Source organism: Hemicordylus capensis, chromosome 3, assembly GCF_027244095.1.
Source record: "Hemicordylus capensis ecotype Gifberg chromosome 3, rHemCap1.1.pri, whole genome shotgun sequence".
NCBI classification, from domain to species: domain Eukaryota; kingdom Metazoa; phylum Chordata; class Lepidosauria; order Squamata; family Cordylidae; genus Hemicordylus; species Hemicordylus capensis.
Window position 1 is genome coordinate 190,289,159 of NC_069659.1, and position 15,633 is coordinate 190,304,791.

The window sequence follows — 15,633 nt, forward strand, 5'->3', positions numbered from 1 at the left end:
AGTTCATTCACATTTTACTTGTACCAGAAATATAATGCTGTGGGTTGGTTAGGCTAGGGCAATAGCACAGCAGCTTTCTAAGTGGCGAGCTCTGTAGGTGCCCCCAAATGGTTTAGGGCATGCAAGCCCTATTCTGGCCTGGAGAGGAAGAAATACGGCTGCTTTCTCAGATATACTGAAGGCCCAATCTGTCTGCCAGTGTAAGGTAAAGTGTGCCGTCAAGTCAATTTCAACTCCTGGCTCCCACAGAGCCCTGTGGTTTTCTTTTGGTAGAATACAGGAGGGGTTTACCATTGCCTCCTCCCACGCAGTGTGAGATGATGCCTTTCAGCATCTTCCTATATCGCTGCTGCCCGATATAGTACCAGTGGGGATTTGAATTGGCAACCTCATGCTTGCTAGGCAAGTCATTTCCCCACTGCGCCATTAGGTGGCCAGTGTACTTCCCTGTAAAAGTCTGGATGCCATGACATCCAAACCTCTACTGGTATATTTATGCTTCAGCTTGGGATTTCTTTTCACTTTGTAGCTTGTAAATAATGCAAGCCACTTCTTCCTTGGCCATGACCTACTGCAGCTATTCTAGACTTCTGAAGGAAGCAATGGGGATTCGTCAGATCATCCTGCTTGTTCAATTCCTCTTGCTAATCTTTCATCAGAAATAAATGGCCTTGTCATGATTCACACTTGTCTTGCCAGCCTCTCCAAACATGAGTTTTTCTTAGGAAAATCATCTCCATGCCCAGCCCCCTAGACGTATCTATGCTCAACCTGCTTGCCTGCCTCTGGGGCTTTTGATATTCCAAATGAAAATATTAAGAGGGATTCCTAAGGATTAATTTGCTGTGGAATTTATTATTCTTGCTGCCTCTTTGGGTCCTCTGAAGTCCCTAAAGGGGCTCCTCACTGTCTAATACACCAAGGTTATCTTTGTGTTTTTCTATCATTGTTTCATTTTCTGTATCTCTTGGTAAATAATATCAAACTACCAACCATCAATCTGCCAGTATCTATCAACAGATAACTAAAATATCTGTTGATAGATAATATAACTAAACAGAAATTAAGTTAGGTCTTCATGAAGTGGTGATATTTTGGATTTTACTTTCTAAGTGAATCAGTTGGGTTTTGTGGTAGTATCCACCGTGTCTCCCCAAAACAGTTTTAAATATTTTTTAACAGTTTTAACTGGGGAAACTTAAAAGACGTGTGAACCTCAAAAATTCCTAAGGAATCAGCCCTTTGCCCTATTTGGAATCTGGGTGCACCACCCCTTGGGGCACTGCCACCCAGCCCACTGTTTTGCCCCTGAAGCCCCACATAAACAAGTTGAAAGAGTGAAGAGAATGATGAACAATTTAATTTTTTGGCACAGTTATTTGAGAATTTTGCAGCAGGTGAGAGCCTGTCCCTGTGGCACTAGCACAGCAGCAAAACCCATTTGTGGATTCAAGCACTCTTTCAATAAAAACGCTCCCTCCCCATGGAACAGTGACCACAGGTCACTTGAGATAGCAAGATAGACCAATGACCTGCCTTGGTACTATGGAACAGCTTCAAATGTTCATTTAACTGAAGTGAAGTGAGCTGTAGCCCAAACAAATCAGCCTACTGTTCAGAATAGTTGAGATTTATCATTGCTGCATTTAAGAAAGTGCAAAACCATAGATCATGGTTACAAGAAAGAGAGAAGTAACTAAGATTCCTGGGGATGTCAATAGATTGACAGGGGTATCCCCCCCTCTCTTTTTGTCTCCTGTAGTCCCATGTGGATGACCTGTCCCTGCAATGGCAAAAGTTGTGAACCACTGGCTTAGACATCATGTCCCACCAAATTACATTGTGGCCTAAATTACATTAGACTGCTCAACTTGGGCAACAAAACTTAGACACCACTATAACTCATAAAAATCAGAAGAAAAACAAAATAGCTCTTCAAAAGAGCCCTGAACAAGTCAAGAGATTCTTTCTCCAAAATGAGTATGGTGAAAAGGAAGCTGAGGGGGAAAATTAGGAGAGTCACTTTGCTCCAGAATGCATGGAGTTTACTCAAAACCACAATACTAGAAGCCCAGTCAAGCTTGTATACCCAAAAGGAGGAAAGGTACCATTAAGTCCAGGAGGATGCCAGCACGGCTAATGGGTACCGTCAAAGAAGCCATAAAAGGGAAGTAGACTTCCTTCCGAAATTGGAAGGCCTGTCCAAATGAAGAGAACGGAAAGGAACACAAACTCTGGCAAAAGAAATGCAAGGTGACAATAAGGGAGACAAAAAGAGAGTTTGAGGAACATTTAGCCAAAAGTATCAAGGGGAATAACAAAAACTTCTTTAAGTACATCAGAAGCAGGAAACCTGCCAGGGAGGCGGTTGGGCCATTAGACAATGAGGGAGTGAAAGGGATTATTAAGGAGGATATGGAGGTTGCAGAGAAACTGAATGAGTTCTTTGCGTCTGTCTTCACGGCAGAGGATACTGAGCATATACCTGTTCCTGAACCAGGCTTTTTAGGGATGGAGGCCAGAGAGCTGAGTCAGATAGAAGTGACAAGCGATGATGTTCTAAACTGTCTGGAAAAACTGAAAGCTAACAAATCACCAGGGCCAGATGGCATCCATCCAAGAGTCCTCAAAGAACTCAAATGTGAAATTGCCAACCTCCTTGCTAAAATATTTAATTTATCCCTGAAATCGGGCTCTGTACCAGAGGACTGGAGAGTAGCAAATGTAACACCGATTTTCAAAAAGGGATCCAGGGGCGATCCAGGAAATTACAGGCCGGTGAGCCTGACGTCCGTTCCGGGCAAATTGATGGAAAGCATCCTCAAGGATAAAATTGTAAAGCACCTAGAAGAACAGGCCCTGCTGGGAGTGAGCCAGCATGGCTCCCGCAAAGGTAAATCTTGCCTCACTAACCTTTTGGACTTCTTTGAGAGTGTCAACGAGTGTGTGGATCAAGGTGATCCAGTTGACATAGTCTACTTGGACTTCCAAAAAGCTTTTGACAAAGTTCCTCATCAAAGACTCCTGAGGAAACTTAGCAGTCATGGGATAAGGGGACAAGTACATGTGTGGATTGCTAACTGGTTGAAAGACAGGAAACAGAGGATAGGTATAAATGGAGAGTTTTCACAATGGAGGGAAGTAAGAAGTGGGGTCCCCCAGGGATCTGTACTGGGACCAGTGCTTTTCAATTTATTCATAAATGATCTAGAAGCAGGGGTAAGCAGCGATGTGGCCAAATTTGCAGACGATACCAATCTCTTCCGGGTAGTGAAATCCCAAACGGATTGTGAGCAGCTCCAAAAGAATCTCTCCAAACTGGGGGAGTGGGCGACAAAATGGCAAATGCAGTTCAATGTTAGCAAGTGTAAAGTGATGCACATGGGGACAAAAAAAAAACCCAACTTCAAGTATACACTGATGGGATCCGAGCTGTCGGTGACGGACCAGGAGAGGGATTTTGGGGTTGTGGTGGACAGCTCGTTGAAAGTGTCGACTCAATGTGCGGCAGCTGTGAAAAAGGCAAATTCCATGCCAGGGATCATTAGAAAGGGGATTGAAAATAGAACGGCTAACATTATAATGCCCTTATACAAAACTATGGTGCGACCACACTTGGAGTACTGCGTACAATTCTGGTCACCACATCTTAAAAAGGACATTGTTGAACTGGAGAAGGTACAGAAGAGGGCAACCAAGATGATCAGGGGCCCAGAGCACCTTTCTTATGAGGCAAGATTACAACACCTGGGGCTTTTTAGTTTAGAAAAAAGACGTCTGCGGGGAGACATGATAGAGGTCTATAAAATCATGCATGGCATGGAGAAAGTGGAGAGAGATAGATTCTTTTCCCTCTCACACAACACTAGAACCAGGGGTCACTCCATGAAATTGATTGCCAGGAGGTCTAGGACCAACAAACGGAAGTACTTTTTCACACAATGCATGATCCACTTGTGGAACTCTCTGCCACAGGATGTGGTGACAGCCAACAACCTGGATGGCTTTAAGAGGGGTTTGGATGACTTCATGGAGGAGAGGTCTATCAATGGCTACTAGTCGGAGGGCTGTGGGCCACCTCCAGCCTCAAGGGCAGGGTGCCTCTGAGTACCAGTTGCAGGGGAGTAATGGCAGGAGAGAGGGCACGCCTTCAACTCCTGTCTGTGGCTTCCAGCGGCATCTGGTGGGCCACTGTGTGAAACAGGATGCTGGACTAGATGGGCTGTGGGCCTGATCCAGCAGGGCTGTTCTTATGTTCTTATGTTTCTAAACCTTTGGAAAGAAAAACCTGTGTAATTTCAGAACTTTCCTAACCAGCTTCTCGAAAAGCTTCTGCACACAACTTATACCATGGCTTTTAGCAAGAGCTTTGGAATTGCATTGAGCTCCCAAAGATATCTGTGTATTTCTGTCTCAAAATGTTGTCTTCCAAATCCATTTGCAAGGTCAGTTTGCATTTCACTCACACTGAATACAACACATACTTAACTAAACCATTCATGCCCAACAGGGAAGCTCTGCCAGCTTTTTGCATATCTTATCTTCTGCTAATCACTCAGTGCCTCAGCTGGAGTGGAGAGGAGTCAGAGAAGTCAATTTGAATTGCAATGTTTTTCCGAAGAACAAAGCATACTGTCTGTCTGAAACATAGTCATTTCGATTTGGAAACAGAAAGCTCTGTTTTTTAATTCTTGATTTTGTTTTGGTTACAAAACCTTTGAAATTGCCATTTTTGGGCACAAAACGTTTTGTACCCAAATCGAAATGCACAAGCCTAGTTATATGTGCTTGGAATGGAGAGAAGGAAGTCAGTGTAAGTGCTGGAATGCAGGAATTGATTAATGTGTTTTTTTTAAATCTACCCATTTTCAGGAGCTTATCACATGCTAACCCTTTGCTTTCTGAGTGGAAAAAATCCACTTGCATTGCAGTTCCAACAGTACTAGTGACATATAAAACCTATTTCCACAATCACTAGAAAGTGGGCTATGGGAGCCTAGCCCGCTTTCTGGTGATCGTCAGAACTACCAGGCTTGCAGCAGGCTAAGCCTGCTCTCCCTGCCGAACCCTGTCTGGTGCTTCACACCTCATATTGTATTTCTGTTACTCCGAAACTGCAGAACTTCCTTGAACCTTCACTGTCTTAATTATGCCTTCTGACTTCATGGCATCTGCATTGTCATACTCTCCCTTCCCTCTCCAAGATCATTACCAATTAGTGCAGGTGCTCTCCATGACAGCCCCCATGGCCATGCCCACCCCACCACCCAGATAAGCCAAGAAGTACCAGCGCTCCATCCCTGTGTGCCCCCCCCCCGCTCCACTATACCCCTGGTCATTACATGTCACTTTCTAATGAAATACACTCCAAGATAGAGTCCTGAGGATCTCCACTAAAATGGTTATTTCTCTCAAGCCCGTTCCTTTCCCTTCTACCCTTCAATTAATTTTTAGGTGTATTTCAATACATGGATTGATATCATAACCATCTTTCCCTTTTTAAGTCATTTCCTTTGTGAGACTGTGTCAAATAGCCTGCAACAAACCAGATAGACTAGACTTTCTGCATTTCCTTTGTCCTCTTGAAGAAGCCTACCAGATCAGCTTGGCATGAAGTGCTTTTAGTGAATACATGCTGTTTACTTTTTCTCTCCATAATATTATTTCCTATAATAGATATACTGCAGCTCTACCTACTACTGAGAGTAAGCCAACAGATCAGTAATTAGTTGTCACAATTAGGGCACTTTCAGATCCAATACAGAAGCTCAGTTGAATTTCAGCATTCCCGTTTTGGTTTTTTGTCCAAACACACCTTTGAAATTCAACCGAGTTTCAATTTGGTCCAACAAACTGGTCTTTGTAACCTAAGTTTGTAGTTGACCTGTTTGTTTTAACTGTTCCTCAATTCGCCTTTGCATTGTGTCCAGCTCAACCCTGGTGGTTTATTATTGGCTTGTTGCAAGAGTTCCACCTCCATCCACAGAGATGCCCGTGTGGAGCAGCCGAAAACCAGCAGAATAACATGACGGCTCTAGGTGGCCAACTTATCTCCATAGTTTCTCCTCTGGACATGCTCGGGTGAAACCTGCCTAGTTACTGCTACCATAAGCGGTCTGCAACAGCAGTTCTCCAAAACTGCTGGGTGCAGACACTGACTGGGACTTTCAGGGGTGAGGGGAGCAGGGTGATTACAGGAGTTGAAAGCAAGCTGGGAGCGGTGCTGTAGGCCGGCATCCTCCATTCCCTCTAACCTGCTGCAAAGCAAAGGTTTCAGAAGTGTAAACGTTGGCACTCCTAACATGACCTAACTTCTGACTGACCATTTCAGATCCCCTTGGCCATTTCACGTCCTTTCACACTTTGGGGTTTGGCACCTCCAAAACCTTTGTGAGGTAGTGGGAACTTTATTCAAAACACCATGCTCCCTCCACAACTGTTAGGAAAGGGGATCACCACCTTCTTCTAACAGCATGACACTGGAACACATAGGGGGAAGCCACAGTTGACACACCTTTCTGATTAATTGTGGCCACTTTATTTGCAAAACTATTACAAGAAAGCTCCATGCTGACAAGAAAGCTGCAGGCTGCCCATTTTTGTATAGCTGTGCCACGGCTAGGCCCCAACCAGCTGAGAGCAGCCAAGGATGGGCTAAAAAGGCTGAAGCAGCTCATGCGACTTTTTCACACCTACACCAAGCTGGTGACTGATGGTAAGGAAGGGAGTGACAGGGCAAAGCACTGCCAGGAGTTGGATAGACTTGGAATTATGGGATTATGTTCGGAAGGACTGGTCAAAGGGAGGGGCCAAACAAACCATCGGCATCCAAAACAAACCACGCTGTTGCTGATCATCTGTGGAACAAATCTCTGCATCTTTTTAGAAGCTCGGTTAAAATCAACCTTGGCTCTGTGTTGCGTCTGAAAGGGCCCTGAAAGGGCAAGCTAGTTGGCTGATAAGTAATGGTTGCCATGGCCAACAGAACCCACAGTGTGACAAACTGGATCTCAGAAGTAAAAGAAAGCAAATTCCTGGAAGGAAACAATGTCATAAGATTTGAGAAATGCAAGGACAATGGGAGAATGAGTTTGGGAAACAGCAAGAGATGACAGTGCAGAGGTTTAAACCATGGCTTATATACTGAGCCCTTTCTCACGATTACATAAGAGGGCTACCATGTGGGTCGCGGGGAAGGCTGTTAAAACATCTCTTCCCCACAGATTATTCCTCCATCCTTGCTGATCATGCGCCCAGACAGCCACAAGCTTCCCCAGGCAGCACAGAGGTTTGTGGGCCAGTAGGTCACGTCGGCCAGTAGGTCCCGACGTGACCTACTGGCCCCTGGAAATCCCATAATGCACTGTGCAAGTGTGCAGTGCATTGTGGGGACCTCCCCCCCCACCCCGTGCTGGCTGGAAGCCTGTTCCTGTTTTGTCACCATGTGGCGCCGACACAGGAGCACTTTGCCCAAGTTAAGGGTGCCCTCACACCCTTTCCCCTGGCTAAGCAGTGGGCTCCCTAAGCGGGTTTGCCTCTCAGCAGTTCACATGCACAACCAAGAGTGGGCTTGGCTGCCTTAACCTGCTCTTGGCTGCATGTGTGAACAGTCTCATTATTTGATAACAATAGATAAAGATGTATAGAGAAGGCAGACTTGAGGAACAGTCAGTAATGGCAAAATAGCAATGTTATTAAAAGTTATGATAATGATTTCTAAACTGCTTTGTACTACACGATCCTCCAGCCTGCACTATTATGACCTTACAAATGTGACTAGTGGATGCTTCATATATTTTACTTTATTGGTATGTTGAACTGGAGTTTTTTCAGATAGCAACTTTACCGTGACTTTACCGTGACTTTACTTTGGGAGGGTGGGTATGCACTCATTTATCAGCCAGATTTACCCCAAAGTCTGTGCGATATTTCAGAGAGTACTTTACACACAATTCGGGTTTTTCCCTCCATAGTGGAACCAGCCTGATTTATGTCCAGGGTTTTTAAAAATCCTCTTTTTGCATCGGAGTATCCTATGCCCCGAACTCCTAGTAAAGCCTTGCGGTAAACCCTGCTGTCTGAAAATCGTACCTACTGGTGGTACAATTTTTTGCATGACTTTGTTTAAAAAAAAAAAATAGCATGGCCCCTCTTATTTATTTATTTATTCATTTATTTAAAACAGTGTCCAGTGATGCCACACTAAATTCACTTTGAGGGTTATTTTCAAGGGGGGAAATTGCTGTTACTGTTACATCTCTGGGGAAGGGGGAAGAGAGACTGAGAGAAAGAAAACGATAAACAGCTGTGGGAAAAATAAGAGATCCCTGGTTAATTAATAATAATAATAATAATAATAATAATAATAATAATAATAATAATAATTTGATTTCTATACCGCCCTTCCAAAAATGGCTCAGGGCGATTTACAAAGAGAAATAAAACAAATAAGATGGCTCCCTGTCCCCAAAGGGCTCACATTCTAAAAAGAAACATAAGACACACACCAGCAACAGTCACTGGAAGTACTGTGCTGGGGGTAGATAGGGCCAGTTACTCTCCCCCTGCTAAATAAAGAGAATCACCACGGTAAAAGGTGCCTCTTTGCCCAGTTAGCAGTTTCACATTAGTTGTGGCCCAGACAGATTTTCCATGTTCTTTGGTGCCATCATGTGGAGTAAATCGAGAAGGACAAAAGTAGGAGAACTTGTAAGTCCTGGGATGTGAACTTCTCCATAGAGTTAGGCTAGGTGAGATGGGAAAGCATTCACACATTTGTATACACTACTGGAGAAGTCATGTGGCATTTCCTCTGGAATAATGCGTTGGGATTGTCCACCCATTTTTCTAAAATGTCACATTCCTACTGGAATCACTCTACAAATGAACTAAAATTGCTATAGGAACTGAACTAAAATGAACCCAAATGAACCAAATGAACTAAAATTGTTATTGGAATAGAGAACACGAACTTGGGATTTAAAGGGTTTGGCTTCTTTTGCTTAAAAGGCAAGTCTGAGAGGTGATATGACCTCATTTTGCAAATACAGAGTTGTTATTTATATAGCACTATCAGCGGGTATGTCACTTTATAGGAAAAACAACAAAGAGACAGGTCCCTGACATGAGGAGCATATAATCTAAAACAGCGGTGTGGGGAGTCACTTAGAATTTTTAATAATGCAGGTAAAACAAACAGAGAATTCAGTAAGAGACCATCTGAGCAACTCTGACTTGGGGAGGAAACACTTTCTGCTTCAGAGTGGGACTTACCTTTGCTTGAATAACTGAATCTCTGTTTTTCTGCCATCTGTCTGCTTAACTGCTCGTAGCATACTGTGGCCTGGACTGAAGAAGTGGGTTACTCTGTTATGGGCTATATAGCACTGGAGAATCCATGAGTGGGAAGACTCCCCCTCCCCTTGCCTCGTGCAAGTGGGAGGGTGTTTGTCCCAGCCCCGTGCTAGCAGGCCCAGGAAGCAGCCCGATTGGCTGAATAGCCTGCAGGGGGCGGGGCTTTAGGCTCCGGCTGAGCGTTCGCTCGCTCAGCTTCTCAGTGCGGTTTGGGCTTCGGTTGAGGAAGGAGCTCAGTGGCAGAGCTCCTTCCTTGGAGGCCTAGTGGGGCGGGTACGCCCGAGAGCGGGCGAGGCAGTCAGTCGGCGGCTTTGCCGTTGTGGGTGCTATAGGGTCGCCGTTGCTCGGGGGTCTCCTCTTCGGTTCCGCGGGACTGGCGGCGGCAGCGTCCTGCGGGCCTGGCAAACGGCTTTAGGCCTCTCCCGTCCCGGCGTTCGGTTCAACGGGGCTTTGGCCCCCTGGTTTGTGGGATTGTCTGGTGGTTGGGCGTTGGGTGCTTGGTGGTTGGGTGCTTGGTGCCCGGGCCCTGTAGGGACCCTTTAGCTGGTAAGCGGGGTTGCCGGGTTGTTCCCTGCTGTGCTTTGGGGCTTTTTTGCCTTGGTATACGCTGTTTGGGTTGGGGTTGTTGGCCCTCTTTTGCACAGCGGAGAGTTTCCGGCCTTTTACAGTGAGGGCTGCCCTGCTTGGTGCTAGCTTGCTTGGTGGGCCCTGGTTTTGTTCCCCTGCTGGCTTAGGCTTTGCTTTTGGAGGATCCTGGTCTTTCTCCTGTGGGGCCTGGGCTGATAAGGCAGGATGCCTGGTAAAGCTAAGGGTAAAAAAGGGGGGCGGCCTATTAGGCAGCCCAAGCGGCCTGCCCCCCCGCAGTCCTCTTCTGAAGAGGAAGATGAGGAAATGACACTCATTAGGGGGTTAATTGTTAGAATGGAGGCTTTGGAAAAAGCGAAAGCCACCCCTTCCGATAAGGGTGCTGGCCCTTCAGGTGGGGGCGGGGTTCCACCTCCTAAGGTTCCTCGGAGAACTAGGGGGTCGGTGAAGTACCAGTTACTAACCTCTCTTTCTAGCAGGTTAGATGTGCTTGAACGGGGTCTGAACCCTACTGGACCTGATCCTTCTGCGCCTGCGTTGCCGCTTCCTGCTCCTGAAGCTCCTGTTCCAGAGGCGCCTTCACCATCACTTCCTGCGCCTGCAGCGCCGGTTGAACAGCCACCGCTGGATCCGACTGGCCCTTTGGTCACGGGTGAGCCTGCAACACCTTCACCACCCGGCGTCACCGGCCAGTGGCCTTTCGTGCCCTGGCCGATGCCTGCCATGGGTGGCTGGGGCCCAGCTTCATACTGGCCCCCCTACACACAATCCTGGGGTTCGGGCTCTCAGCTTCCTTTTCCAGGGGTGATGGCGGGTTTGCAGGGCGTCGCTGAGCAGGTTTGGCTGGGTAACCGGCAGACCGGCGGGTCACTACCTGTTCCTGGGTTTTCTCCTGCTCCAGTATCCGAGGCGGGTAGCTTGCCTGGTTATTATCCGATGGGGGTCTTGCCCTCACCACAACATGCTCCCTACGGGGGCATGGGTCTTCCCTTAGGGGGACACTTGCTCCCGTCCACCAAAGAAAAAATTCTTAAGGGGGAGTATGTGGATATTTTTAGCTTATTGTTCCGGGAACCCGAAGTTAAGCACAAGGAGGGGGAGTCGTGTAAGGAGCATGAAGCCACTAAAAGGAAGCCAGTAGAAAAAACCTGGAACAATTGGCTGTCCGGCTTCACGATCTACATGGGTGTGATAGTCCAGGCCCAGCCCGCTCGGGGTCCTTCCCTGCTGAAATACATGGATATTATTCACAGGGCGGTCTCTGACTTTGCCGGATCTTCCTGGATCCGGTATGATGAAAGCTTTAGGATGAGGGCTGCGCTGGATCCCACGTTGCCTTGGGATGCCCCATTACAAGAGTTATGGTTAGTCACTATGTCACCGGCTCGGCCGGTAGATGGCGATAGGTCCGACAGCGGGCATCTGCTATCTCAGGCAGGGGGGAATTCATCTTCAGCCGTTCCGGGCCAGCAGTGGGTTCAACCCCACCTGGTCTGTTGGGAATATAATTCCAAAGGCAAATGCTCAAGATCCCCCTGCCGCTTCAAGCACGTGTGTGGTTTCTGCGGGGCCAAGCACCCCAGCAGCTCCTGCCCTAGGGCTAAGTTTGGTGGTACCGGGTATAAATTTAAGCAACCAGACAACAAGAAGGGTGCCCCCCCCACACCCCTTGCGGGTAAAGGGTCCTAGCCCTATTAGAGTTGAGGTTCTGGAGGGGCTGTTGCGGGACTACCCAGACCATTCAGCAGCTTTTTATTTGCTAAGTGGTTTTCGGGAGGGTTTTCGGATTCCTTCGTCAGCCCGAAGGGGTCTTGGTAGTCCTCGCAATCTTAGGTCGGTGGTAGGAAAGGAGGAAGTAGTGGTTAGAAAGATCAATAAGGAAGTGGCTGCGGGCAGGGTGATGGGGCCGTTTGATCGCCCCCCCTTCCCCGGCTTTCGGGTTTCACCGCTGGGTGTGGTCCCCAAGAGGGTGCCTGGTGAGTTTAGATTGATCCATCATCTCTCTCACCCCAGGGGGTCGTCGGTAAATGACGGCATCCCTGATAGTCTTTGCTCTGTTAGATACACTTCCTTTGATCAGGAGGTTGCAGTGGTCAGGAGTAGGGGCCCCAGGGCCCTTTTGGCCAAATGTGATATAGAGGCTGCCTTCCGCCTGCTGCCCGTTCACCCAGATGATTTCGGGCTCCTGGGCTTTGCCTTTGCTGGCCAATTTTACTTCGATAGGGCCTTGCCCATGGGTTGCTCTATTTCATGTGCGGCCTTTGAGGCCTTCAGCACATTCCTTGAATGGGCAGTCAGGCGGAAGTCTGGTCTTTTGGGTACAGTGCATTATTTAGACGATTTTCTTTTCATTGGCAGTGGGAATTCTGGGGAATGCCAGCACCTGCTGCATTCTTTTATTGCCCTGGCGGGGCAGTTAGGCGTTCCCCTGGCGCGGGACAAGACCGAGGGACCAGTCACCTGCCTATCTTTCCTGGGGATAGAGTTAGACACGGTGGCCGGCTGTTCCAGGCTGCCTCTAAGTAAACTCTTAGTACTTCTGGATCTGGTTAGATCACTGGGCCGCTCCAACAAGGCCACCCTGCGGGAATTGCAGGTTGTTCTCGGTCACCTCAATTTTGCTTGTAAGGTTGTGGCACCCGGCCGGGCCTTTTTGCGCCGGCTCTGTGACTTGACGGTAGGTCTTCGGGCTCCCCACCATAGGGTGCGGATTACCGAAGGGGTCCGGGCCGATTTGGCTCTGTGGGAGGCCTTTCTGCTCGAGTTTAATGGGGTGGCTTTCTGGCGCAGTGAGCGGCTGTTAGAAGCTGACCTGCAGGTTCACTCTGATGCCGCAGGTGGGATAGGTTTTGGGGTCTATTTCCGGGGTCGCTGGTGTGCCGCCAGGTGGCCTGAGGAGTGGGTCGAGCGAGGGATGGTTCGGGATTTAACTTTCCTTGAGCTTTTCCCGATTGTCGTTGCTGTGCATATTTGGGCGGAAGAGTTTGCCAACTCCTCAGTAAGGTTTTGGTGTGATAACCAGGCGGTGGTCCAGATTGTTAACACCCAGACTTCCCAGTCCCCGAGGGTTATGGGTCTTGTTAGGGCTTTAGTATTACAATGCCTGCGGGCGAATATCCTATTCCGGTCCCGTCACGTCCCGGGTATCCGGAATGATATAGCTGACGCTCTGTCTCGTTTTCAGTTAAACAGGTTCAGAGAGTTAGCACCCGAGGCTGCCCTACACCCGGAACCCATGCCGGCCTTTTTAGGGGATCTTGGCAGGCGGAGGCACAGCAGGCCATAGCGGCTTCTCTGGCGCCTGGCACCAGAGCGAGCTACGAGGCCAAGCTCGAGGCCTTTGCTCTTTTTCGGAAGGCGGAAGGTTTGGTGGAAGTTTGGCCTGTCCCAGTGGAACAACTTCAACAGTTTTTGGTCTTCCTTCGTAGGGCGGGCCGGGCGGTGTCCACCTTGGCGGGCTATCTGGCCGCCCTGGCCTTTGAGGCACAGGTTAGGGGGGTCAGGGACGCCTCCTCGGACCCTAGGGTTCGGCGCATGTTAGAAGGTTGGGCTAGGGGCGAGCCCAAGACCAAGGATCCCAGGCGCCCGTTTACTTTAGATATGGTGGAGTCCACTTTGGGCTACCTAGTCGGGTGCTGTGCTAGCCCGTGGGAAGTGTCTCTTTTCCGGGCGGCGGTCTTGGTGGCCTTTTTGGGGGCCTTCTGCCCTGGGGAATTACTTCCCCGTAGCGCGTCCTCTCCCAGGGACTGCTGCCTGCAGTTTTCTGATTTATCTTTCGGGGAGGGTGAGGTTTGTTTGCTTCTTCGGCTCTCTAAGACCGATCAGAGAGGCAGGGGCCATTTGGTTCGCCTGGCTGAGGCCCGGAATTCCGGTGTGTGCCCGGTCGCTGCCCTGAGGCGCTATGTTGGGTTGGGCCCTTTCCCAGGTGGGTGCCTTTTTTCACATGAAAACCAGTCCCCTCTCACCCAATATCAATTCCTTGCGGTGTTGCGGAAGGCCCTACAGGCTGCGGGGGTCCCTATCCAGGGGCTTACTCTGCATTCATTCCGCATTGGGGCCGCTACTACGGCCACCCGTATGGGGTTGCAGGAGGCTGCAGTGCGTAGAATAGGTCGTTGGAAGTCCGTGGCGGTCAGGCGTTATGTGCGCTGACAGCGGGCAGTCTGTTACATTGTTGACATGTTATTTTCTTTTGGCAGGTGCTGGCGGGGCGGCGGTCCCGGTCCGAGTCCTGATGTGTGGCCATTCGTTGGTCTTCTGGGCTTTCAAGCGGGCCAGCACCTCACACTGGGGATCCCAGCTGGGGATGGGTGGCAGCGCGTCTGTTTATTGGTTGGGCATGCGAGGCATGCTCTGGAGTCAGCTGCTTCCGGCTTTGAGAGACCATTTAGACAGGTTCCCTACTCTTAGCATTTTAGTTTTGCATCTGGGGGAGAATGATCTGGGCCAGCGGACTGGCCTGGCCATCTTTCAGCAAGCCTCCGCGGACTTAGCAACATTGCGCAGGTGGATGCCTGGGGTGCGCATAATTTGGATCAATTGGCTCCAACGTAGAGTGTGGCATGGGGCTCAATCTGGCTTAAGCCTTGAAAAGGCACGCCGTAAAATTTCGGCTGCGATTGGAAAAACAGTGGTGGTGGCGGGGGGCTCTGTGTTGCGGCAGCCAGAATTGGCTGCTCGCTTCCCGGAGTTATTCCGTCCCGATGGGGTACATCTTTCCCAAAAAGGTTGCGACCTTTATATTCGCAACATCCGGGAGGCTATTGCTGGAAGTTTGGGCTGGCGTGGGGCAGGAAGGTCAAGCGAGGGCTAACCTTCCTTAGTGGCAGGAACAGTGCGGGCTTTGGGGTAAGGTGGTATATTTTATCGGTGAGCACCCTTGGATATTGTAAGGTGGATTGGTCAATCGCTTCCTTGTGGCCTGTGCGGCACGGGAAGACTTCGATTGCCATGAAACCTGCTTTGGGACTTGACCAACCTTTGGGCTGTGCGGTCCGGGGTGGATAAAGATCCGAAGCTGTCCAGATCCCCTCTTTTATAGGGGGCGGTCGGCTGTGAAGGAACTGGGTGGGAGGTACCTGCCTCTTTCCTGAGCCAGGGTGTGTCGCCCTTTGGGCTGATGGGTAGGATGAAGTAATCCTAGCCCAGGCCTAGGTGCCCGCACTGTTTTTTTCTTTGGTGATTAATCACCTTGTTCAGTCCGCTATGTTTATGTTAATTTAATAAAGCGTGGCCCATTTCTCCCACTACAAATGTCTCCTTGTCTTCTTGGGCCTGGGTCTGGGTACAATGCTTACACTTCTCCTCAGATACTGATTCTCCTTTGCAATTGCTCCCCAGGCTGCTTTTAATTCCTCCCTGTGTGTCACTCACTACAACTGTACTAAATTTGGTTCAAAGCAGTTAGATGGTCCACAAGTTAGCCCACTTGCACTTCACCTGGCTATTGAAAGAGGGAGTGTGACTCTGCTGATTCTTTTGGATCTCTCTGTAGCTTTCGATACCATCAACCATGGTATCCTTCTGGTCTGCCTGAGGGAGGTGGGATTGGGTGGCACTGTTTTACAGGGGTTCCGCTCCTACCTCTCTGGTAGATTCCTGATGATATCAGTTGGAGACTGTTATTCTTCAAAGTAAGAACTAAAGTGTGGAGTTCCACAAGGCTCCTTACTGTATCCAATGCTTTTTAACATC

General features: G+C 48.8%; 1 protein-coding gene across 1 annotated transcript; it reads left to right on the plus strand.

Moving 5' to 3' along the window:
- Positions 1 to 9,574: 9,574 nt before the first annotated feature.
- Positions 9,575 to 15,186, plus strand: LOC128349099 (uncharacterized). Its single transcript, XM_053305024.1, has 2 exons — positions 9,575 to 10,591; positions 14,139 to 15,186. The coding sequence occupies exons 1-2, from the start codon at positions 10,147 to 10,149 to the stop codon at positions 14,750 to 14,752; spliced, it is 1,059 nt and encodes a 352-aa protein (XP_053160999.1). The 5' UTR covers positions 9,575 to 10,146; the 3' UTR covers positions 14,753 to 15,186.
- The last annotated feature ends 447 nt before the right edge of the window (positions 15,187 to 15,633 follow it).